This window comes from Daphnia pulicaria, chromosome 5 (genome assembly GCF_021234035.1).
Source record: "Daphnia pulicaria isolate SC F1-1A chromosome 5, SC_F0-13Bv2, whole genome shotgun sequence".
NCBI lineage: Eukaryota > Metazoa > Arthropoda > Branchiopoda > Diplostraca > Daphniidae > Daphnia > Daphnia pulicaria.
In genome coordinates this window covers 4,668,310-4,690,050 of record NC_060917.1, presented here as the reverse complement: position 1 = coordinate 4,690,050, position 21,741 = coordinate 4,668,310, and the positions used below count along the sequence as shown (strand labels likewise).

General features: G+C 43.2%; 2 protein-coding genes across 3 annotated transcripts; both read left to right on the top strand.

Moving 5' to 3' along the window:
- Nucleotides 1-155: 155 nt before the first annotated feature.
- Nucleotides 156-15,949, top strand: LOC124341445 (TSC22 domain family protein 1-like). The gene is made up of 17 exons (XM_046794549.1): nucleotides 156-401; nucleotides 481-621; nucleotides 695-807; nucleotides 874-1,094; nucleotides 1,166-1,343; nucleotides 1,420-1,599; nucleotides 1,656-1,742; nucleotides 1,808-1,885; nucleotides 1,962-2,208; nucleotides 2,285-2,419; nucleotides 2,485-2,554; nucleotides 2,623-2,688; nucleotides 3,500-4,015; nucleotides 4,103-4,469; nucleotides 4,539-5,694; nucleotides 14,164-14,350; nucleotides 14,494-15,949. The coding sequence occupies exons 1-17, from the start codon at nucleotides 292-294 to the stop codon at nucleotides 14,704-14,706; spliced, it is 4,065 nt and encodes a 1,354-aa protein (XP_046650505.1). The 5' UTR covers nucleotides 156-291; the 3' UTR covers nucleotides 14,707-15,949.
- Nucleotides 15,950-17,665: 1,716 nt separating this feature from the next.
- LOC124340889 (conserved oligomeric Golgi complex subunit 3-like) lies at nucleotides 17,666-21,737 on the top strand. Of its 2 annotated transcripts, XM_046793659.1 has the most exons (17): nucleotides 17,671-17,922; nucleotides 17,994-18,119; nucleotides 18,183-18,578; nucleotides 18,642-18,789; nucleotides 18,852-18,957; nucleotides 19,044-19,262; nucleotides 19,345-19,484; nucleotides 19,564-19,724; nucleotides 19,817-19,919; nucleotides 20,265-20,377; nucleotides 20,449-20,568; nucleotides 20,640-20,709; nucleotides 20,783-20,890; nucleotides 20,956-21,059; nucleotides 21,123-21,310; nucleotides 21,383-21,556; nucleotides 21,619-21,737. In XM_046793659.1, exons 1-17 carry the CDS (start codon nucleotides 17,779-17,781, stop codon nucleotides 21,668-21,670), a joined length of 2,472 nt encoding a protein of 823 aa, XP_046649615.1. In that variant the 5' UTR covers nucleotides 17,671-17,778; the 3' UTR covers nucleotides 21,671-21,737. The 2 variants fall into 2 exon arrangements, with proteins under 2 accessions (XP_046649616.1, XP_046649615.1); XM_046793660.1 differs by lacking the exon at nucleotides 20,783-20,890 and having other exon boundaries at nucleotides 17,666-17,922.
- Nucleotides 21,738-21,741: the final 4 nt, after the last annotated feature.

Sequence of the window (21,741 nt, the reverse complement as noted above, 5' to 3'; positions counted from 1 at the left end):
CTGAAATTCTACTTTGCCATGTGTTGAACAAGAAAACTGGAAAAATCCATATAATAGCGTATTCTAACTTTAATGTCTAGGGGAAAAATTCACGACAGAAATTTTCAAGTCGTTGGCGTTGTTGAAGTTTCAAGTTTCAATTTTTGGTGCGTTGTGCCGGCCGTGTGCGCCTTTTCATTAGTCGTGGCACTCTGGCGGTCAATCGTGTACCTACAGCAGTAGGCAAGCTGTTTATCCTCACCTTCTGCTTTTTTTCTGTTAAATTTGTAAACTTCCTAAAAATACAAAAATATGGCTGTTGTATTAGACGAATTCAATTTCGAAACTCTTGCTATAGCGCAAGATCTTTTAAATGCTGGCGAAGAATGTACTTTGAGAGGTCTCAACTATACTGCCAAATGGTATTCAAATTCATACCTATTTTTGTTATGTTTACTATGTGAACATTGTCTCCTATTGTTTTGCTGTCATTTTATGCAGGCTTGCTGAATTGGATTTCGCCGTATCACAAAAACTGAATCCAGATGTTGCTGACAGTCTTGAATACCAACAGCCCAAAAGAAAAGGAAGGGCTCGATATATTTTGGCAAAAAAGTATTTTGATGTTAAAGAATACAGCAGGTTGGTTAAATAATTCAGTGAATTGGTTGTTGGCACTAAATTTAACTCACACCATTTGTGTTTTGTTTTCCAGATGTGCACATTACACACAAGAATGCACTGACTCTGTTAGCGTGTTCTTGCATTACTATTCTAGATACATGGCTGGTGAGAAGACCATTGTTGAGGATGAAAGTGACAAATCAAGTAAATCAAAATAATTTCTTTTATCTTCTTCAATTTCTTCAACCTAAAATGTGTAATTTTTTTCAGGTGAAACAAGATTAGCTCATTTGAAACTACTGCATCATGATTTAGGAAGGTTAAGGAATACTCCTAAGTGGGATGGTTATCTCTGCTATTTGTATGGTTTAGTATTGAGAAAAATGGACCTTCCTCATTCACTTCAAGTTCTTCAAGACTCTGTCAATCTGAATCCACTTAACTGGGCTGCCTGGCTTGAACTTGCAAATTTGATTAAAAACAGTGAAATGGTATGCGAGAGAGCCATAGTGTTATTTAAAGCTTTTATTTAATTAATAGCATTTATTACCTTTATTTTTAGCTCAGTCAACTGAAATTACCTGATTGCTGGATGAAGTTTCTTTTTATGGGGCACATTTTAGGTGAGCTTCATTTAGATGAAGCAGCACTTAACTTGTATGAAAAACTTCACCAAGGAGTGTTTGAACATAGTCTATACATCAAGAGTCAAATTGCAAAAATTTACTACAGTTTAAGAGGTTGTGAAACAAGCAAAACATTTAAGTCATATTTATCAATTGTTCTGATTTTTCATTTTTTTTTTTTCATTCGTAGATGGAATTCAAGCTGCTACAAAATTCAGTGAAATTCGCGAGGAAGACCCTTATTGCCTTGACGCCATGGATGTTTACTCTAACGTTCTTTACGTTCAAATTAACCAGCCTGAATTGGCGCAACTAGCCCATCAGGCCTTTGCAGTAGACAAATATCGAGTAGAGACTTGTTGCATCGTTGGTGAGTTTCTAAACATAGTTCTTGTCGTTTATTTCACTATACATATATTTTTAAAGGAAATTATTACGGTTTACGGGGTCAGCACGAGAAGGCTGTTCTCTACCTTCAAAGAGCTTTAAGACTTAATCCTCATTATTCCTACGGTAATACAGTTTAGCATGAATGAATAAACAAGTTTCTGTTTTAACCATATAAATAAATAATGTAGCTTGGACTATCATGGGCCACGAAAACATTGAAATGAAGAACTCTAACGCTGCTATTGCTTGCTACAGAAAAGCTACTGGTATTATATTGTTTAGCTTTTTATTTTTAGCACATTGTATTACTCATTGATTACTCGACATTTACCCCTGCATTAGAGATGAACATGCGTGATTTCAGAGCCTGGTATGGACTGGGCCAAGCCTATGAAATCTTAAAAATGCCTCTGTACAGCCTTTATTATTACCGAATGGCACAGTCGCTGAAGCCTGATGATTCTCGTATGCTGGTGGCTTTGGGTGATGCCTACGACAAACTAGAAAGATTGCATGACGCCAAAAAATGCTACTGGAAAGCCCACTGTGTAGGCGACTTGGAATGCATTGCTCTATTGCGACTTGCCAAGTAAGTGAAAATCGAACACTAGTTCCTACGTGTTGTTGTTTTTATTCTCTTTTTTTTTGTAAACCGAATTGCAAAGGACTTATGATAAGCTGAAGGAGACTGATCACGCAGCAGCGGCTTACTGCGATTATTTGCGCGATAGCGAAAAACAGGGATCTGGAGAAGGGGACGAGCATCACGGCCAAGCCTACCTCTATCTAGCTAGTTACTAGTAATTTTCCAATTATCTCTTACAATAATCTCGTGCTGTTATCTAAATTATCTGTTGTGTTACAGCCTGTCCAAAGGGCCTCAGTTCCTTGACCTAGCCCGCGAATACGCCCAGAAATGCGTAGAGTATCCAACGGTATTGCCGATGGCTCTCTTATCATTTGTCAATTAACTAAATTTTAACTTAAACTTTATTTTATGTAGACGCTTGCTGACGGTAAAGCCTTGTTACGCGAAGTTGTGCAGCGATGTCAGGAAGAAAACTCTCGAGTAAATTTAACGCTTCTATAAAATTAAAATTGGGTTTCGTTTCTATTTTTGGCTACATGCGTATAAATAATTAAATGATTTCTAGGATCAAAATTCGATATTCAGTAGCCGGCAACCACTCCGTCGCGTTGGTGGGGAGGATTCGCTCAACTTGGTATTTACGCCTTGATTTATGTAAATGATACGATGTCTGGAATCCCAAAATACATAATTGCGTTGCGAACTGCGCAGTAGTAACTGCGTCGTGGTTCGAGTGAGAGAAATTTTTCTGTTCATGTCAAGTGACTGTGTGTGTAAAACGAGCGCGCAGATTGGTTAGTAACGTCATTGAAGAGTTTGGCACCGCCGCTTTTGCTTTTGTGAATCGATATCAATGAACGAATCGATTCGATTGAATTTTTCCTGTCTGAAGAGTCACACAACCTATACCTAGTGGTACGATTCCCCGTGAGTCTTATGTATGTGTTTTCGTAATTCGCAAGGATCTCGGGCGGAGATCCTTAGACTTTGATGACCAAGGCATGGATTATGGACATATCGGTTTAGCAGAGTCTCTGACGAATACCGGAAGTAATAGCAGCCCATTGATGAAACGAGCCGATAGTTCGTTGATTTCTTTCAAGGGTCACGGCGCAACATGGCGGAATATTCGGCTGCTGAACATTTCAACAATCCCAGTAGGCAGCGAGTACCATTGGTAGAGTTCACACTACCTTTGGAGACGACAGCGACACGTCCAACGGGCGGAAACTACATCCACAAAATCACCAGTGAAACTCTTAGGCTGTCAGATCAGCTTCATCCCAATCAGGTGGGACCATCGTCTACTGTGGACATCAAGAAAACAAGTTCGTTCCAAATAACTAGTGTGAGAGTCTCATCCAGCATCAGTAATGATGGGGAGGATGACTCCTGTGGTGAGGTGGATGACACACAGACTGAACCGTCTGAAGTGGGAAGCCACAACCAAATTGATGTGGAAGAGGATATAGAAACTGGTGGGGATAATGGTCCATCAGTGATGTATAACGTGCCAGTATCACTAGCTCAACAACAAGTCAATGATGGAGGTGCCCTCAAGTTAGAGGACAAGGATCATGGTTTGCAACGAAGATTTAGGGTTGTCAAGATTGAAAGTGCTGAGCCCTTTAAACGTGGAAGATGGCTCTGCATGGACTTCCTGGATCAACCTTCCATCCAGCCCATCTTAACCAAGGATGAACCTGGTTCAGGAACATCAAGTTCAGGCAGTTTGTCAGATCACATATCTGGTGAAGATGTGCAACATCATGCAGCATTCTTGCACCAGCCCCACCAAACTATCCAGGTTCCCTTCGTCTAATTCTTATTGTTTAGTTTCTTCATCCATCATTTTGGTTGTCTAATATTTGTTTTTTGTTTTTTCAATCAACAGAGCCTCGGCAGTGGAGCAGTCTTGAATCCTTGCAGTCAGCAGGCCAGCAGTAGTATTCATGTAGTACCACATTCCTTGCCCGCCAGTGCGGCTTCCGTCAATTACTCCCCAGCCCAGCAGCAGCAGATGCTTCAGCAGTCCATGTATCAGACACAATCTTCTGTTCCATTAGTCTACCCACCAGTAGCTTCCGTAACATCTTTGCTGCAGCCAACAGCAGCTACCATAACCACATCCAATGCCACAAGTCTCGCCATCCCACTAATATCTTCGCAATCTACGTCCTCGGTAACTGCTGGTAGTGCCACGTTGCCCGGCCTATCTTCCAATGTTGCGCAGCCATTTCTTCAGCAACCCGTCCCGCCAGGTCATTGGGTTTTATAGATTTCCCAAAGTATCGGACTTATAAATAACCCAAGTTTCTTTCCATATCTAGGCCTTTTGCAACAACAGCAACCAATGGCTGGCCAATCTGCTTACACAGCTTCAGCCGTTGCCCCACAGCAGCAACAACAACAGCAACAACAATATGTCACTTCGGCGTCTGGCATCCAACCAGGAATGACAGCGCAGCATTTGCCATCTCAGCAGCCTGCCCAACCAGTTGTCGCACAGATTCCAGTAATGGCCCAACAAAACTTGATTCCCGTGCAAGCTAGCAGTAGCAGTACCATTGGAGCTCCGGCGCCACACCCTTTGGCGCCGACCTTAATCCAGCCATCGACTAGTATTCCGACGCAATCGAATTCGATGCATCCGGTCGTGCTATTGCCTCCATCGGCTCCATTGCAGCAACAATCGCAGCCGACACCGGTGGTACCAATTCACGGTCCTCCACCCGGACTCATTCCTCAGCACCCACATCCGCCGATAGGGCTCCAACCGCAGCAGCAACAACAACAGCAGCAGCCTCAACAGCAGCAGCAACCTGGTAATCAGGGTCAACCCACGTTTGCAGAGGTGGTCGCCTCTGCTCCAGTGCAATCCCTACCCAGCACGCAACATCTCCAACAGCATGCTCCTCAGCCGACGACGTCCGTGCCCGTTCAGCCGATTGGAGTTGTTCCAACTTCCAACATGCAGCCACCTGAAGTGGTTATGCAACAACAATCTGTCCAGCAAATGCAACCAATGCAACAAACACATCTTCAACAAACTGGTTCTGTACTTATGCAACCTCAACAACAACCGCATCCGCAGCAACAACAGCAGCAGCAGCAGCAACAACAACAGCAGCAACAGCAGCAACAACAGCAGCAGCAGCAGCAGCAGCAACAACAGCAACAACAACAGCAGCAGCAGCAGCAGCCAACATTAGTCCAACAAACGGCGACTCCACATGCCATTTATGGCAACAGCAACAATCCAACGATTCCGACGGCAGTAATGTCCGTCGCTTCCAGCATCCAGCCGCAAGTCCAGCTGATCATGGCTGCTCCGTCGACCCTGACAACTCCCATCGTAAGCAGCAGCGTAGGCGGAGAGGCGGCCGGGACCATGTCAGCTGCACCCCATGCCGCTGGAGTGCTCAACAAATCGCAGAGCTTGGCAGACGATGGGCACACCGGCGGTTCAACCGACGATCATACCAGGTGAGCCATCCGACAGACTAGTAGGAACTCTTGTTATTATACGGATCCTGGCTCGCAGTACGTGTCGGACGACACTAGATGACATTTGCAGTCAGGCTGAGTTGGCTGCCGCGCTGTCGTTCAGATGGCGCTGGGTGTGCGCTAGGCGACGAATAATCAACTCGTGAGAAAAGATGGATGGTGTTGACGTAATTTCATATATGCGGTGTGTGTGTCGGCAGTCGGGACGGTGCGTAACACGTGATGCGATGGTTTGAGAGCAGGCAATGCCCTCGCTTTGTCTCCCTTAACCACGTACACCGTCACCCCGCCTGGGCGAGACACGACTTTTTGTTGTTGTTGCTAGGGTAGAGTCCTTTGCCCAGCTCTTTTTGTCTAGAGTCGTCGAAAGTAGGTCAACGCCGGATTTTTTTGCGGTCGGCCATATTCGCGTGCTACCTCCCCTTTTAAAAATTGATCATCCATCTTAACTGGCGGCCGACTTGTTGCGCAGAATAGAGTGTGGGGGGTGGAGGGGGTGGCTGGGCGAAGGAGAAGGTTACTTTGTTATTGTGTTGTCTTCCCCTTTTATTTTTTTGTATTTTTCGCATGGCTCGCCGCAATAATCTAGGGGAGAGAAAGGCGCCGGCTTGTCTGGTCCGGCCGTATTCATTGAAGGCCGCGGCAAACCCGTTAGACTCACACACTCTGGTTTTGAGCAGTGGTAGACATTTTGGCGGCTGCCGCTATCCGCCGGCATTCATCCAAAGAGCATGTTGTGAAATTGCACTGATTACTTCCATTAAAGAAATATCTATCATTTCTTTTCCATCTCTGATGCAAACATTACAATGCAATTATCAATGGGGCCGCTCCCTTTTTTTCGATCGGCTTTCGACGGCAGCGGGTGAGATCATCCGATGGACCGCCCAAGGCTTGATTGGCTCTCTTGTTTTGAAATTATTCTTGTGCAAAGCAGCAGCAGCTCCTTGCTCCTAGCGCATCGCACTACACCGAGATTTTCGCTGATGTTGGCAACCGATTTCATGCAAGTCCCTACGTCGTCTAGCCTCAAGATCATTTGTCGGTCACTGCGAAGAGAGATCAGCAATTTCCAAGAATCACGCCATCGACGAATTTTTTTCTTGTACAATTTCTGTCGATTCCTGCAAAGTAAATTGACTTAACGGGATTGGGAGCCATTTTTGATCAAACATAGGTGAGGCTAGTGGGAGGGGTGCGCCTTGCAACAACAACAACAACAAAAAAAAAAGACTTAATCGTCGAGTAGAAATCAAAAATATCTTTGTCTTAAAAATAAGATGCGGTTGGTGATGTCAGTTGTTTTCGTTTTCTACCCTGTTTTGGTGAAAAGGATAAGAACAACCTGCATCCCCCCCCCCTCTCTCTCGCTCACGTCATTTACCACTCAATCTTGGATTCGGTTATCGTTGATTGGTCTGTGCTTGCGCAGATGTATAAACATTTAACAAGTTTGTGGATCGAAATTGAGCTGAAGGACTTGTCCCTCTGATAAACGTCCAATCCCGAGTCCAATAGGGCATGAGCACATGCATTTCATTATCAGTTTTGTTGTTGTCTCTTTCGCTCGACCCTTGTTGCATGGGGAGGTGGGAGTGTTGTTAGATCCTTATTAGGTTGAGTGAAACGTCGAGTGGGATGAAGGCGTGAGCCGTCGTATAAAAAAAGTACCACAAAAACACCACTCGATGATGTCATCGAGTTCAAATCAGTCCTCTCGTTACAGGATGTCCAAATGATCCGACCACCAGTCCCGAATAACGTAAAATGAATTTAACGAGGAAAAAATTCTGATTATTGCCCAAATGAGAAATTTCATTGAGTTAATAACGCTGACTTGGTTTTCCATCTTTTTACGCGCCAATTTTGATTTTTATTGGTTGCCATCGGGTATTAAGCTCCCAATCTGGTTGGAACCGGTTTGTTTCAAAGTTCGGTCCAAACGAAATCGCGGTGGAATTTCTCTTTTTATTTTTTTATTTTCCTCTCCTGCGTATCTCTGAGCTTCTCTTTCTTTTTCGCTCCAGGCGATTTTCTTCCTCGCTCAGACGAAAACGTAAACTGTTTTTCACGGAGACTGCTTGGCGCCCTCAATTTTCGCGTTGCGGTCGTGAGTCTCATGACCAACAGCAGCAGCAAGTAAGCCAAAGTAAAACGAAGATGAAAAACATGTCCCCTTGCCTCCTGTTTGCTTGTTCCAGGGAGGACGATCCTTGCCAAAATATTCTATTTCGAGGAGCTAGCCGAATAAATAGCGACGAAGAAGTTTTGCGTGCGAATGTTTTATTCGTGAAAGAGAAATGAAAAAAGAAGAGTGAGCGATGTCTTTGGCGTTGGTCTTGTTTGACGGCCTCCCCCCCCCCCTCCTGCCTAGAAGGCAAAGTGTCAATCCAAATCAACACTAGACACAAGCCGTATCAATATAACTTTGTGTAGGAAAATATCTAGGCCAATTTTTGATCTCGCCGCCTAGCAACAAAACACTTCTCTCTCACGCAGAGAGAAAAGAAGACAAGCAGCTGGTGCTACCTTTGGAATTTGTTGTTCACGACTTTTATTTTTTTTTTTTTGTTTCAACAGATTTATTTGGTTTAGGAGGGTACACCGTTGACTTGTTTTGCTTCGGTTATCGCTACTCTCTTGTCGCTTTGCTGTATCTTGTTGCATGGGCTTCTTCGTACACACTTTTCCTTCCTCAAACTTTCTCTTTGATTTCGTTTTCACTCGAAGGGAAAGAGAAAGGTAACGCGGGGAGGAAGGATATTAGCGTGAGCGGCGATCGTTTTGAGGGGTTTTCTTCTCCCCTTGCCCAATTGGTGGAAGCCAGTTACGTCATGCCTTGGCTCTCGTGAATCATGGCCGAAAAGGCCTTTGGCGCTGAAGGTTGTCAGATCATTTTATAATTTTTTATGACAGAGACTTCTTTAGAATCGGAGAGTGATGGCCATGGCGAATTTGGGACACTCTTGTTTTTTTTGTTTTTTTTCACTTTTATTTCATTCGTTTTGAATAATGAATAATATCGAAATTGGCAATTTTGACCGACACGAACACCATGCCGGCCGGTGCAGCCACAATCATATGATCTGACACAAGGTCTTTAATAATTCGCCATTTTCCTTTTGTTGTTGTTTTTCTTTGCGTGTTTGTTGTTTTCAATCGATTCGGGGGAAGAAAAGAAAAACAGAAGCCAGAAAATGTTAATTCAGTTCGCAGAGCGGCTACCTGATGAGATTTCATAATAATCAATCCCAAAAAGAAAAGGCACGTAAAATAGTCAACAAGTCGATTTTATATGTAGACTTTGAGCCACCGTCTCGTTCTCTGATCCTCCTTGTAAGGAACGTTTTACCATTTGTGTTCGCAAAACTGGCCATGTGACTGGCCAAGTCCTTCCATCCGTCCATAGGTGACTGAACGTCCCTGGTAGGAGAAAACGGAACGGACATCCATCAAGCCGAAATGGTGGGATCCGTCCCGAATCGAATATGGGCTGTTGTTTGTTTGTTTGTTTGTTTGTGTATTGTTGTGGATTACGTGACCAATCCCAATCCGCTCATTTAATTTATTCGCTGAGTGTGTCAGGTCATGAAGTAGAAATCACCTCTCCTCTTTTTTTTCCGCTGAGTTCCGGCTCATTATATCCATCGGCACGGTCGCAGCGCAGCGCCAGTAGTGATCTCATCCCAGTTTTTCTTTTTTCTGCCGTGGCGTTTATGTTTGTGTGTGTCGCAAATGCGTTAATCGACTCATGAGAGACTGATGAGATTAAAAAATAAAATAAAAAAATTATATGATCATTCGATCGGAGCGTGATGAACCTGTTTTGGGCACGTGATTACCAAGCGCGTTATTTAAGTGCCCTGCGGCTGCGTCTGTATTTGATCAACACGCAGCCGAGCATTTTTAAATAGCACAAATTTGAATATGCACGAAACATTCTTCACTGTGGTGGTCCGATCCGAGAATGAAACAACAAAAACACGGCTGTTGTTGTTTCGTTTCTGAAATAATGCGAAGAGAAAACTAGTTATTTGGAACTTCCCTCAGCAACGAATTTAACTGGATGGGACATTGTAGTCATTTCCATTTTTAAATTTAATGGCTCGAATAATTCATTTCCCTTTTTTTCCGATTTTTATAAAACCCTCCTATCTTCTGGTTGTGGAAGTTACCCCATCATTAAGTTGACGGTAATTACCCTAGCGTAACGATGCTCTAGGGGGGGTTTTTCCCACATGTAAGGGCCAATTTTTAGACCAGAGAAAGAAAGAAAGAGAGAGAAAAAAAATGGGGAAATAATAAGAAATAGTGGTTGTTATAGTTGTAGTAGTGGGAGGAGGAGGAGCTCACCTGTTGATGGCTTCCACCGTGTAGTAGAACCACTATGGTTGTAGGTAGTAGTACCTCGGATAATGAGTTTAAGCCTACCGGGGATCCCGTGACCTCTATTCCCAGCGAGAGGGTTCTATCTTGTTGTTCTGTTTTAGTCTACTCGAAAATTATCTGTACACAAGTAAAAAAAAAGTCATGATTTGTTTCGAAATTTTGAAATTTCCCAAAATTTTTCGTCATCCACTTCACCACTTGTTACCGATTCCTTGAAATAATTCCGTCGTACGAGATGAGGGGGGAAACCAAAAAAAAAAGTCATTTCGATTCAAGAGTCCAATTGGTCTCTACTATCATTTTGTTGGGTTTTGTTTTAGTCATTTTCATGTGCTGTAGAGAAAGAAAGAAACAAAACTGGTCGGGCTCTGCCATTGGCGTGAGTAGACGTCATGACTCCGCCCACCGGCTGGCACCGTTAACGAAATGTACCACCTGAACGGTCGAGAGACCCGAACCAGTCAGTTGGACGCCGACTCTTGTGCACGCTACTAGCCTTTGTTTATTGTTCTCTCTCTGTCTCTCGACTCTCACTCGTACATCCCCCCCAACCGCAATCTCTCCCCCCTCTCTTCCGCGCAAAAGGGAAAGAAAACAATAAGTTTGAATAACTCCTACAATGGTCGCAATAGCTTGCATCATTTTTCCGTGGTCGGTTCTCTTTGTCTACGTCATTTTCCTCTACTTGGGCGTCTGACTGTCTCTCATCGTTGAAAACAATTTCGGGACAAATCACGTGAAGGGAAAACGGGAGACAAAACAAAACACTTTTTTAAAGAACTCCCAAACGCCTCCTAGCGGGATCGAGCGACTTGTGAGACTCGTGCGTCTTGTGTGTGTGTGTGTGTGCGAGTTCTTGTGCGTAAGGAGCCATTTCAACACCGACCCCCCTTGGACGGATGTGCATTTGTTTTCGTGTGACTACGTCACTGTGACAGGATATTCATTTTGGAAGGGGTTTTAATTTCAAGAGAAAAGTAAAATAAGAACTTTAACACGTTACAATGTTCCGCCATGAAGGCTTTCTATTTTCGTGATCAACTACGTCGAAACTACCGACACTAGTGGACTCGTGTGGGCGTGAGCCAAAACTCTGAAATCAAACAGTCAAAAGAAAAGTAAAAGAACTTAAAAAAAAACGCCAACAACCTCAAATCATGTCGATGACGACATTCTACACAACGGCCAGTTCGGCGGCCGAACTGGCCGAAGCGCTGCTACTGACCTCATCGTCCTGTGAGGGCGCCTCCTCGTCGTCGTCGTCTTCCTTGTCCGTCAGCACAAGCGTCGAAGACGAGGACATGATGATGCTGGACTTTGACGTGGACGATTCTCCTTTACCTTCTTGTCTGGTCAACTGCCTGGCGTACGATGACGGCCAGGGCGGGTCCTACCCTTTCGACAAGCGGTCGCTCGATCTCATTCAAGGCGACTCCCAAGCTGTCACTTCGGCCGTCTTTTGTTTCGTCAAAAAGTTCGTCTGGTAAACATTTGAATTGCAAATTTTTCCCCCCTTTTTTGGAGAGTCAGAAAATAAATTAAGAAAATAAAAAGAGAGAGAGACGTAAGAAGCTTTTGGCAGAGAAAAGCCATGGGTTGTGGGTGAACGGACGAAAGAGAGCCCAGAGGGCAGAACAGACGATGGCAAGACGGGAATGATTGTTGACATTATCGGGGTCATTTTCCTCCGCTGCCTTTTCTTTTCTCACTTTTATCTTTTTGGCGTCTCACGGCCATTTTTAGGCTCAGCTGATTATACCCCCGATGAGTTCATGTTCACGGTCTATCAAACTTGACTGATAAAGCCATTCAGATAATGAAAATCAGGAACCCTTGACTTTCCACCCTTGACATTATCTCGTTCGCCCCTTTTTCAAGCGTTTGAGAAAAGAAAAAGAAATAATATCTGTTCCAAATTTTAATGGGCGACTTCTGGGTCTTAATGGAGACGGTCACGTGATAATCAGCCGATCACGAAGTCGACCGTAATTTTTGGATGTCCCACATGAATTAAGAAAATAAAGAAAGCCGCGTTATGATTGTCAAAGAAAAATAAATAACGATGTCAATACATTTTCCCTTGGCCGAAGAGGAAACACGAGAGAGAGAGCTCTATGCCGAACCCCTGAAGGGCTATTGAGAAATGTCAATACCAGCGCAGTCTGGTTTGCTGTGGATATATTTATACATACACAACATAGCGTGAGGGGAAGTTTCAAATCCTCGGGGCCCCATTTTTTTATATGTAGTGTGTGCTTCACTTTTTTGTTTTGTTTTATATAACGTCTGGAATTTTATTCACAAAATTACCGTTCTGGTTTGAACCAGTTTTTTTTTTTTCTTCTTCTTCTTCTTTTTTGTATCTGTCCAGAAATCCAGAATATTCTGGTCTCTTGTTGCCGTCCATTTCCATAATTGATTTGAGTCGTTCACATGCGTCAACTTAAATCCCAGCAGGTGGATTTGTCTTCCGGTAAAAGAGAAAAGAAAAAAATCGTGACGTTGAAACTAGAACCGCACAAAAAATGTGAAAGATTTGTGAGGTCAACCGGTTCCCTATACGGAAATAGCTCTCGATTGTAGCGTCGAGTTGTACAGTCTACGACGCCGATAGTCAAAAGAGAGAAAGGGAAGAAAATAGGAAAAACAAAATGAAGGCTGCTGTTGTTGTTGTTGTTGCGTTTGGAGACAGCCGGTAGGGATCTGTCCTTGAAACCTGCACGAACGGACTAGAGATATTGTGCGATTTGGATGCTGCCGTCTCATTTGGGTCAAGGCGATCTGGATTTATCATGCGCCGCGCAGTCTCAACATCCGGCGCTTTTGGTGATTGTCATCCCATTCCAACGCCGGCAGCTGAGCGAACAAGCCACGAAAAAACAATTCCTTTCTCACCAATCTCTTTCTTTCTTTCGCATTCTCTCTCCAGCAGCACACAAAGTCCCAAAAAGTGTAGCGCATTGGCAGCCAAGTTTCTCGATTGTGTAGTCGCTAGAACTTCGTCGGAGCAGTTCGCCACTTTTGTGTTTTTCTCTCCCACTGCGTGCCTATCTCTTGTGTGTTGTAGTAGAATTTGTTGGACAGCAACGACATGGCGCCCAACAACACGAACGATTCCGTAGCGGTCGTCCCGTGGACGGAAACCCAACAGGGCGATGGAGTTCATCTCTCTGCTTCTGTTTTACTCCATTTGAAATTGACTCGTCTGGGACTTTGTTCTAATCCACCCTCGACAGGCCAGCAGGGTACAATCGTCAAACGGAGCGGGTAACGACTTTATGGCCTTATCGATTAAGGGCCAACGATCGAAATTTTTATTTTTTTGCTTTAAGTCATGACATTTTTATGAGCGTCGCTGCGAACTCGGTGGAAAATCGAAGAGAGAAAAAGAAAAACTTCGGATTTCCTTGGTAGAATTCTTAAACATTTGATCGATCTCGTCTCGTCTCGTTCGTGTCCCGTGTGCCGAAGCGGAAGAAATCAATGCCCCCCGTCAATATGTCTTCATCGACTTCCTATTGGGCACTTGTCAGTTAAAATTTTATGTCTTAATTACCTTCTTTACGGATGCTGGGACGTCCGGTCCCGTTGGATCCGTGACGTCAATTCCATATGGAAGCTTTGGCCTCTGGCATGGGCAAAGTGCCCATCCCATTTCAGCCGTTTCTTTCTTTTCTTCTTATTCTTCTTTTTCTTCTTTTAATTTATTTAATCACCTTGAATTGCGTCGTTGTTTCTTTGGCACTCTGCACTGTAAGCCTCGCTCAGTCATTCCGCTGGATCCATCACCATGGCGGGATTCATCCTGACCTTGGCGAGCGAGAAACTCAAACGTACGAAAACCGTTGTTGCATTGCGTCAAAAGTTTTCCTGCGATGGTTAGGGGGGAGAAGTGCAGAAACGTGATGGGGGGTTTGCACATTTTCTTCTTTTTTTAACTGAAAACTTTGTAGCCGGTGATGGATCACGCAATGTTGTGTCATTTTTTTCATTTTTATTGTCTCGCTGCCTTGTTGTTCATAATCATCTGATTAATTGTTCTTTTTACCAAAACAACAGCGCTTCGGGTAGCAGCACGGTTGCCATTGACAACAAGATCGAGCAGGCCATGGATCTGGTCAAGAGTCACCTGATGTTTGCCGTCCGCGAGGAGGTGGAAGTCCTTAAGGAACGAATCGACGTTCTAATGGAGCGAATCGCTTTCCTTGAATCTGAGAATCAAATTCTCAGAGCTGCCGCCACTCAGGTAAGAGTAAACACGCAAACAAGAAACGGTTTTGCTCCGTCACTGACCGCCAACAGCCAGGCGTCCGTCGTCAAGGCTCTTTATGCTTACGTTATTTTACCGTTTGTTTTTCTTTATCGATTTTCTCCTTCATAAAACAACAGGAGACCTTGGCGCAGATCGCCCAGTTGGAGGCCACATTCCCGGTTAGCGGGAATGACACCATCGGCGGAGGGGGTTCGGTCTCGGTCGTTGGCGTTGCCTCGTCGATCGGAGCCATCGTCAACAACACCATCACGTCGACAACGACCACTCCATCGACGACCACATCTTGCACCTCTTCTCAACTACCGAGTGGAACATCACCTGCTCCTTAGCACTCGCCCCCCGGTGCTCCTCTTCCCCCCCACCTTTACACAATATCTTTCTTTCCCATTCGCTTCTTCTATTTTCCCCCCTCTTACTTCCTTTCCCTTTATGACTCCACACCATATATATAATTGAATTATTTTTCTTTTCTCTATTTGATTTTTCCAAATTGTTTTCCTCGTCATTTTGATGTCACTTTTTCGGGTCGACGATCACTCCCGACAGATCGGGATTTCATGGGTGAAAGGGTAAAAAAAAAAAGACAAACATTCAAAGACAAAGGAGTAAACGGCCGGATGGGGTATCCGAAAATGTTGTCTTTTTTTCTGACACCAAATCTGTAAAAAATGTTAAAAACACAAAAATAGGGAAGACATGTATTCATTTTGTATAGACCAGAAATGAGAGAGAGAGAGAGAAAAGGAGAGGGAGACGAAGAATGAGAGAAAAAAAATAATTACCTTTTGTTGTGCAAAAGAGTAAAACAAAAAAGTTGGTGCGGGAGTGACGTGTCTCAGCTTATTTTTGTCATGTAAAAGGCGCGTAAAAGAAAAAAAAGCTCACTTTCATAGGAAAACTAGTCTACCTATCATTTCTCCTCCCCATTTATTCTATTTCCTCCCAGTTTCTAGTATTTTTTTTTTTTTTTTACTTCCCTCCTTTTTATTGATTATTATTGATTATTATTTACAAAATGTTTTATAAGTAAAAGAAAAAAAAATAAGAGCATGTCTCTCCTTTCTTCGTCTAAACTCCTTTTTTTACACGAAAGAGAGAAAGAGAGAGAGGAGCGGGTTGTTCCGGGGTGCTATGATGATAATCTCTTGTGTCCCCCCCCCCCCTCACCCCACATCTTCCTTTTCACTTTTTTGTGCATCTTTTCACCTGTGATGATGATGATACGACAGCGAGAGAAGCCAACACGGAATTTGAAGTGGATCGAACATGTCGACCATAATGTTATATGTAAATATCACGTATGTGACCACACACCACCACCACTTTACTCCTCTTCCCCCCACTACTCTATTACAACTACCACATTAAAGATAAAATGAGGAATTTTGAAAAAAAAAAGCTAAAAAAGTATGTCTCGCCTTTTCATCGGGGCGAATCATGTCTCTTGTGTTTGTTTGTTTATTTGTTTAATTTTTTTTTCTTTTCATTCTTCTTCTTTTGGTCTTGTTGTTCACCGGTCGACAGCCTTAATAACGAAGCCACGGGAAAAAAATACAGACTTGTCAAAGTTGATTCATGAAACAAAAAATTAAGAGAAAAGAAGCGAGATATTCAAGTCATTCGTCCTCCAGACCCGATTCCCTCTTTTTTATTTGTTGTCCTTCCAGACAAGATTAACATCCAATTAAATTTTGATACGTGGGTTTCACAGAGGGCCTCCCTTGCCTGCCATTTACAAGTCATCCGTATCGGACACAACAATTGGTTGATTATTGAATTGTTTTTTTTCTTTCTTTTTTCGACCTTGTCTTGTCAATGGAAAAATTGTTTCTCATTTTTTTTTCTGTTGTTTCCTCATTGGCGAGATGTGTAGCCATTTCCGGTTTGTGATGAATGCCAACTTTGAAGAAGAAGGAGAGAAGAAGAATGTGACGAGTTGAGTGAAAAGGGGGTGAGGGAGTTTGATCAAAAGAAATTGGGACGGCCATTCATCAAATTGGCCTTGTTGGATTCTTTTTCGTTCGTTCGTTCCCTTTTTTCTCTTTCGCGCCCGCACATACACACAACAGCAACACTAGGAACTTCTTTTTCAATGGATTCTTGCCTCCTAGCTACTACTACTCTCCTACCACTTGTATCGTTAGAGAATTTCACCGCTATACGATTCTTATTACAATCATCTCGGCTCCTCAAACATTTTTGTTTTGCGTTCTCTCCTCTTTGATTGATTATTAGTCTCTCTCTCTTTATCTGCCCCCACCTCTCCCCTTATATTTCTTGCATAAAAACTCTGTTGGAATTTTGTTGGATATATTCTACTTGTGTATACGGCCGCGTGTCGGGTGCCTTCCATGTGCGAAAACATTACATAAAAGGTTGAAAACAACAAAGTCGTTTGCTGCCTTTCATTTCTTTTCGCTCGAGAATTCTCTTTTGTTTTTCACAGATTCGAATAACGTCCTCGATATTATGGTGCAATCATCAATCAAGAGCCTTGGCGTGATGAGCTTTGGAGGTGTGTTGTATATCACAAATGATTTGAAACCAGTCATTTCTTCACGCGACTCGGCGGTTGCGGTTCGGATGTCGTAACACGCGCTACTCGTCGCTCACAACTTCCACTGGATTCTCTCACGTCCGCCGATGATGAGAGATAAAAGAGTCGGTTTTCGGTACCCAAGGCAAAGGAGATTGTATTCAAACTGTTCGTCCCTGTACATACTCCCGGAGCTCAACGGATGTTACCGGAATCGAAAAATCTATGAATAGATTGAAGACAGGAAGCGAAACTTCCAAGGGGAAATCTTCTTCCCTTTTTTTTTCTCCCTCCATTGAAAATAAATAAATAATAAAAAATAGAAACTGCTGCAAAGATGAAAAAGCGCTTGCCGTGACCGTCTAAAAATGGATACTTACTTTTAATTTAGGTGTCATTGAATTCGGTTTCGCGGACAACCATTCCTCGCTCTGATAATTTTACGGGAGAGCTTCCGGGGACGACAAATTGACAATTTTTTTTTATTTTAAAATCTTGTTAACGATGTACACGGCAATAAAAAAATGTAGTAAACAAAAAAGATGATCTGGCGTCCGGCACAAGCGCCTTGGCGTGCGAACAAAGCGGATGTTTTCGTCCTTTCGACGCATCTTATTATTGATTTTTGTTTCAATGCAATGCAGTAAGACAAGGAATGAAGAAAGAGAAATGAGACGGATTCTATTACGCGTAACCAGAAACGCAATTTCCGACTCCACAAGACGAGTAGACGACGAGAGCCCATAACATTTTCAACACCGGCATGTCTCTGCGCCCATGACGTTTACGAACGCACCCTACCGGCTCTTGTTGACGTCTGCAAAAATTTTGACACGAGAACAAAAAATAAACTTCACGAATCACAATGGAGACGGAAGAACGCGAAGTTTGGGAAAATCTGGCAGAATGGGACAATTTGGAAAATCCCTTAGCACCACTTACAGAAGAGCAGCAGAAAACGATTATTGAATTGGCGGCCTTGTGCGATCATAAGCTAACCGCCCAAGATGTAAGTCTTTTACAATTTCCCCATGCCGTTTTATTCAACGTATTTCACGTCACCAATGTATCATAACACAGGAAACAACAGAGACGAAAGCCCCTACCCCTCTATATGTTAAAGATAAGAAACATAGTGACACTACGATTCTGGATAGCTTTGCCTCTTTGAAGAGCGGTGAAAAGACAATTGATTCATCACAACAGGTTATTAGTTGAAAAAGTTATGACATAGCTAAGTTCTGTGGTTAATGTTAGTTTTAATTTCAGTTTTATCAATGGTACTCTGAACTGGAGTGGGAAATGCTGCAGGAGGAAGATGCAGAGTATCGAGCCTACTTAGCACAGTTGGAAAAACATCAAGGAGATTGTCAAGAATTATTGAGTCAAGTGACAGGAACACTAGACAAACTGTCCAAACTCAACAGTCAGTATGGCTTTGTCTCCAATAAAACCACCTCCTTGCATGAAGCATGTGAGCAAATGCTAATAGACCAGACCAAGCTGTCAAACCTGGCTGACGATTTGGAGAATAAAGTTTCATACTTCCTTGAGTATGAAAAAATACAATCCCAACTTAGCTCACCTACTCTGTCCGTTCATGGTGACCTTTTTCGCAACATTTTGGATCGGCTTGATAAATGCATCGACTACATGCAATCTCACGTAAGCAACATCCGATCGCGTTGTCATTTCTTCGCCATTTACACTCAATCACGTTTTCTACAGCCTCAATACAGGGAATCGTCGACTTACGTAACCAAATACAGGGTTTGCCTCAACACTGCTTTGTCATCTGTACGAGGTTGGGTTCTGCAAGCCCTGGAGCAGTGTGTGCAACAAGCTAAAAAGTCGGACGGCAGTACTCCAACAACAGGTATAAAGTACCAAGCTGACCCCCTTAACCGTTCCTGACTTGCTCGTCTTTCTCGAATGCAGGTGAAAGTTACGCATTTACTTTGTTGTACGGTAAATTCCGACTACATGCCGATAAGATGAAACAGCTTATGACCGATATTGAACAGCGCCATGAAAAAGGACCTGAGTAGGTTTCGCATACACATTTCATTCCAGAAACTTGAGAACGGGCATTCTGGAGCATCCATTTTCTTTCTTCTTTATTTGATAAAGATACGAGCAATTGTTAAGTGATTGTCATGCGGCGTACTTCAACCAGCGCCTGTTGTTGTTGCGACCCAGCGTGGTGGCCTCTCTAACGGACCTTTCAACCAACTACCTGCGGGACCACTGCGCCCTAACCCGCTGTTCATGCACGTTTCTCTTGCGTATATGCCATGACGAATGGCAACTTTATCACCAGTTTTTCGGCCTACAATCCCCATTACTTGAGTAAGCGCCGTTCCGCTACGAGTTGATTGAAGCGTGAACGTTTCCTTTTCGTTTTATTAATTGATTTTCACTCATTCTCTAGTGATTATATGGACCAGCTGTGTGCACTGTTGTACGACCTCCTCCGCCCGCACATTATTCATTCTAATCACTTGGAAACTTTGGCTGAGCTTTGTTTTATTCTTCGCGTGGAAATGATTGACGAACACATCAACAACAACCGTAAATGATGTCATGGAACCCTTATGGCACTAAACCGGTTTTTCATTCATTTATTTTTTCTTTCTTTCAACTGTTCTAGCCGAACAACTCGCTGCATTTCACCGCACCGTTTTGCAACTCCTTTCTGATGTGCAAGAGAGGTTGGTTTATCGGGCCCACATCTACGTTCAAAATGATATCATCGGATACAAGCCCGTTTCCGGAGATTTGGCGTACCCGGAGAAATTGGAAATGATGGAGGTAATGCATATACTAGATATCATGTGTAGCCTCGAATTCAATTCTGATATCGTTATTTTCCCATTGACATTGCCGTTTTCGGCTTTATATAGAGTATCGCGGAAGGACTGCAAAATCAGGCTTCGCAAAGTCTCGGGCGCTCCGTTTCCGTCTCGTCTATCTCGTCCCAGGATACAGTTCGTTCCCACACTGGAAGTAATGCTACACGACAAATTTATTCCCAAACACGTAGTAACCCCAATGACGCGTACCAGATGATTATTGTGATTTATTTTTGCCTCACCCCTCTGGGCTTTGTATCCGCGAAACGATGCCGATGATTCAGCCCACCACCCCCATAGCTGGCCTTGGCCGATTTTTGCGACTCCGAGTCTAGACTCTCGGGTTTCGTGTTTTCCTTTTCCCTTTTCGATTGTGGTTTCACCTTGCTCAAATGCTCACGCCTTTATGATCTCATCGACACCTCAAGATCAATTGCTTTTATTCCTAGTTTTACAGATATAAATTCTCATTATGATTTACTCTTTTTATTCTTTTCAGATTCGCCGGCCGATTTGCACGGCATGTGGTATCCCCCTTTGAGGAGAGCCTTGTTGTGCCTATCTAAACTTTACCGCTCTGTCGATCGTTCGACATTCCAAGGTCTTTCCCAGGTAAAGTTTAAAAAACAATTTAAGTAATTGAGATCTGGATTTATTGTTACGTTTCCTGTGCATGCTAAAAGGAAGTTTTAGCGGCGGCTTGTGCGGCCTTGGCAAATGCTGCGTCCCAGATTATGACAAACAAAACCACCCTAGACGCCCATTTGTTCCACATCAAACATCTCCTTATCCTTCGTGAGCAGGTGATAACCCTGTCATATTTCCTTATTTAAAAGCGCTGGTCATGATTGATCATTCTCTTGTTGATTGTCAGATCGCTCCTTTTCAAGTCGACTTTGCCGTCAAAGAAATGAGTCTGGATTTCAGTTCTGTGAAAACTGCCGGTAAGATATTTTTACTTTGCGAAAAAGAATTAGAACAGCCATGAATTAGCACAGCTGTGTTTGTTGCCTTTAGCGTTGGGATTGTTCCAGAAGAAAGGCCGACTATTTTCGCTCTCAGCTAGCAATGCGTTGCTTGAGTTTCTTCTTGAAGGAGCCCCGCAAGTCAGGGAACATTTGAAGGGTATCATAGTTAATGTACCTCTAATGCGTTCGCCATTGATAACATTATCGGACATTAATTCGCAGATTCTAGGCGCTTGGCCGACCGCCAACTCAAGTCGACATGTGAAGCTTTTATCGATTATTGCGGCGACTTTTTGATCGGACCTATTCGTGTTTACCTTGCGAAAGTAATAGAAATTCATCTCCTTTCTTCTTTTCCTATTTCTAAATTTTGTAAATATTTTCAACAGATGACGGCTTATTTGAAAAATAATGCTGCCGACTTGTCTGGGCTAACGAAACAATCATTTGCGCAACCTGATGTTGTGCAAAATTACTCTAGCGAATCGCAAAAGTATCTCCGGACTCGTTTGCCCGTCGTTCAACGAAGCTTGCAACTTTACTTGGCCAATAGAGAAACCGAATTTATCTTGTTCAGGTATGAATTTCGATAAAATTTTCCTTGTTCGTCACACGTCAAACCTCGTGCCTTTCTTTCCTCGTGTCACAGACCTGTTAAGAATTTAATAGTCGCTAGCTATCAACAACTGCACCAAATCCTGATAACCCATTATAGCGAAGAAGAACAAGGATTGATCGCAGCTCCCTCGCCGGAGCACATATCAATTCTACTTTCGGCTATGCTATTAAAGAGACCCGAATCTGTGTTCACAGACATAGAGAAGTTCGTTTTAAATACGTTTCACAAATGAAGGAATTACTAATACTTGCCTTTCCTCGTTATAGGATACCGGATTCTCCAAGTCCAGCTCAAGAGCTAAAAAATGACATTTCATAGTTATCCCGATTTATTAAGGCTGGTTAATCCCTATATTTCCAATACATTTATGCGCGTGTTGAACGAACATA

Coding starts and splice junctions, on each gene's coding strand:
- LOC124341445 (XM_046794549.1), top strand. CDS start 292: ATGGCTGTTGTATTAGACGAATTCAATTTCGAAACTCTTGCTATAGCG. Junction 622..694: donor GATGTTAAAGAATACAGCAG/GTTGGTTAAATA, acceptor TTTGTTTTCCAG/ATGTGCACATTACACACAAG. Junction 4,016..4,102: donor AGCCCCACCAAACTATCCAG/GTTCCCTTCGTC, acceptor TTCAATCAACAG/AGCCTCGGCAGTGGAGCAGT.
- LOC124340889 (XM_046793659.1), top strand. CDS start 17,779: ATGGAGACGGAAGAACGCGAAGTTTGGGAAAATCTGGCAGAATGGGAC. Junction 18,579..18,641: donor TCGACTACATGCAATCTCAC/GTAAGCAACATC, acceptor CGTTTTCTACAG/CCTCAATACAGGGAATCGTC. Junction 21,557..21,618: donor GTGTTCACAGACATAGAGAA/GTTCGTTTTAAA, acceptor TCCTCGTTATAG/GATACCGGATTCTCCAAGTC.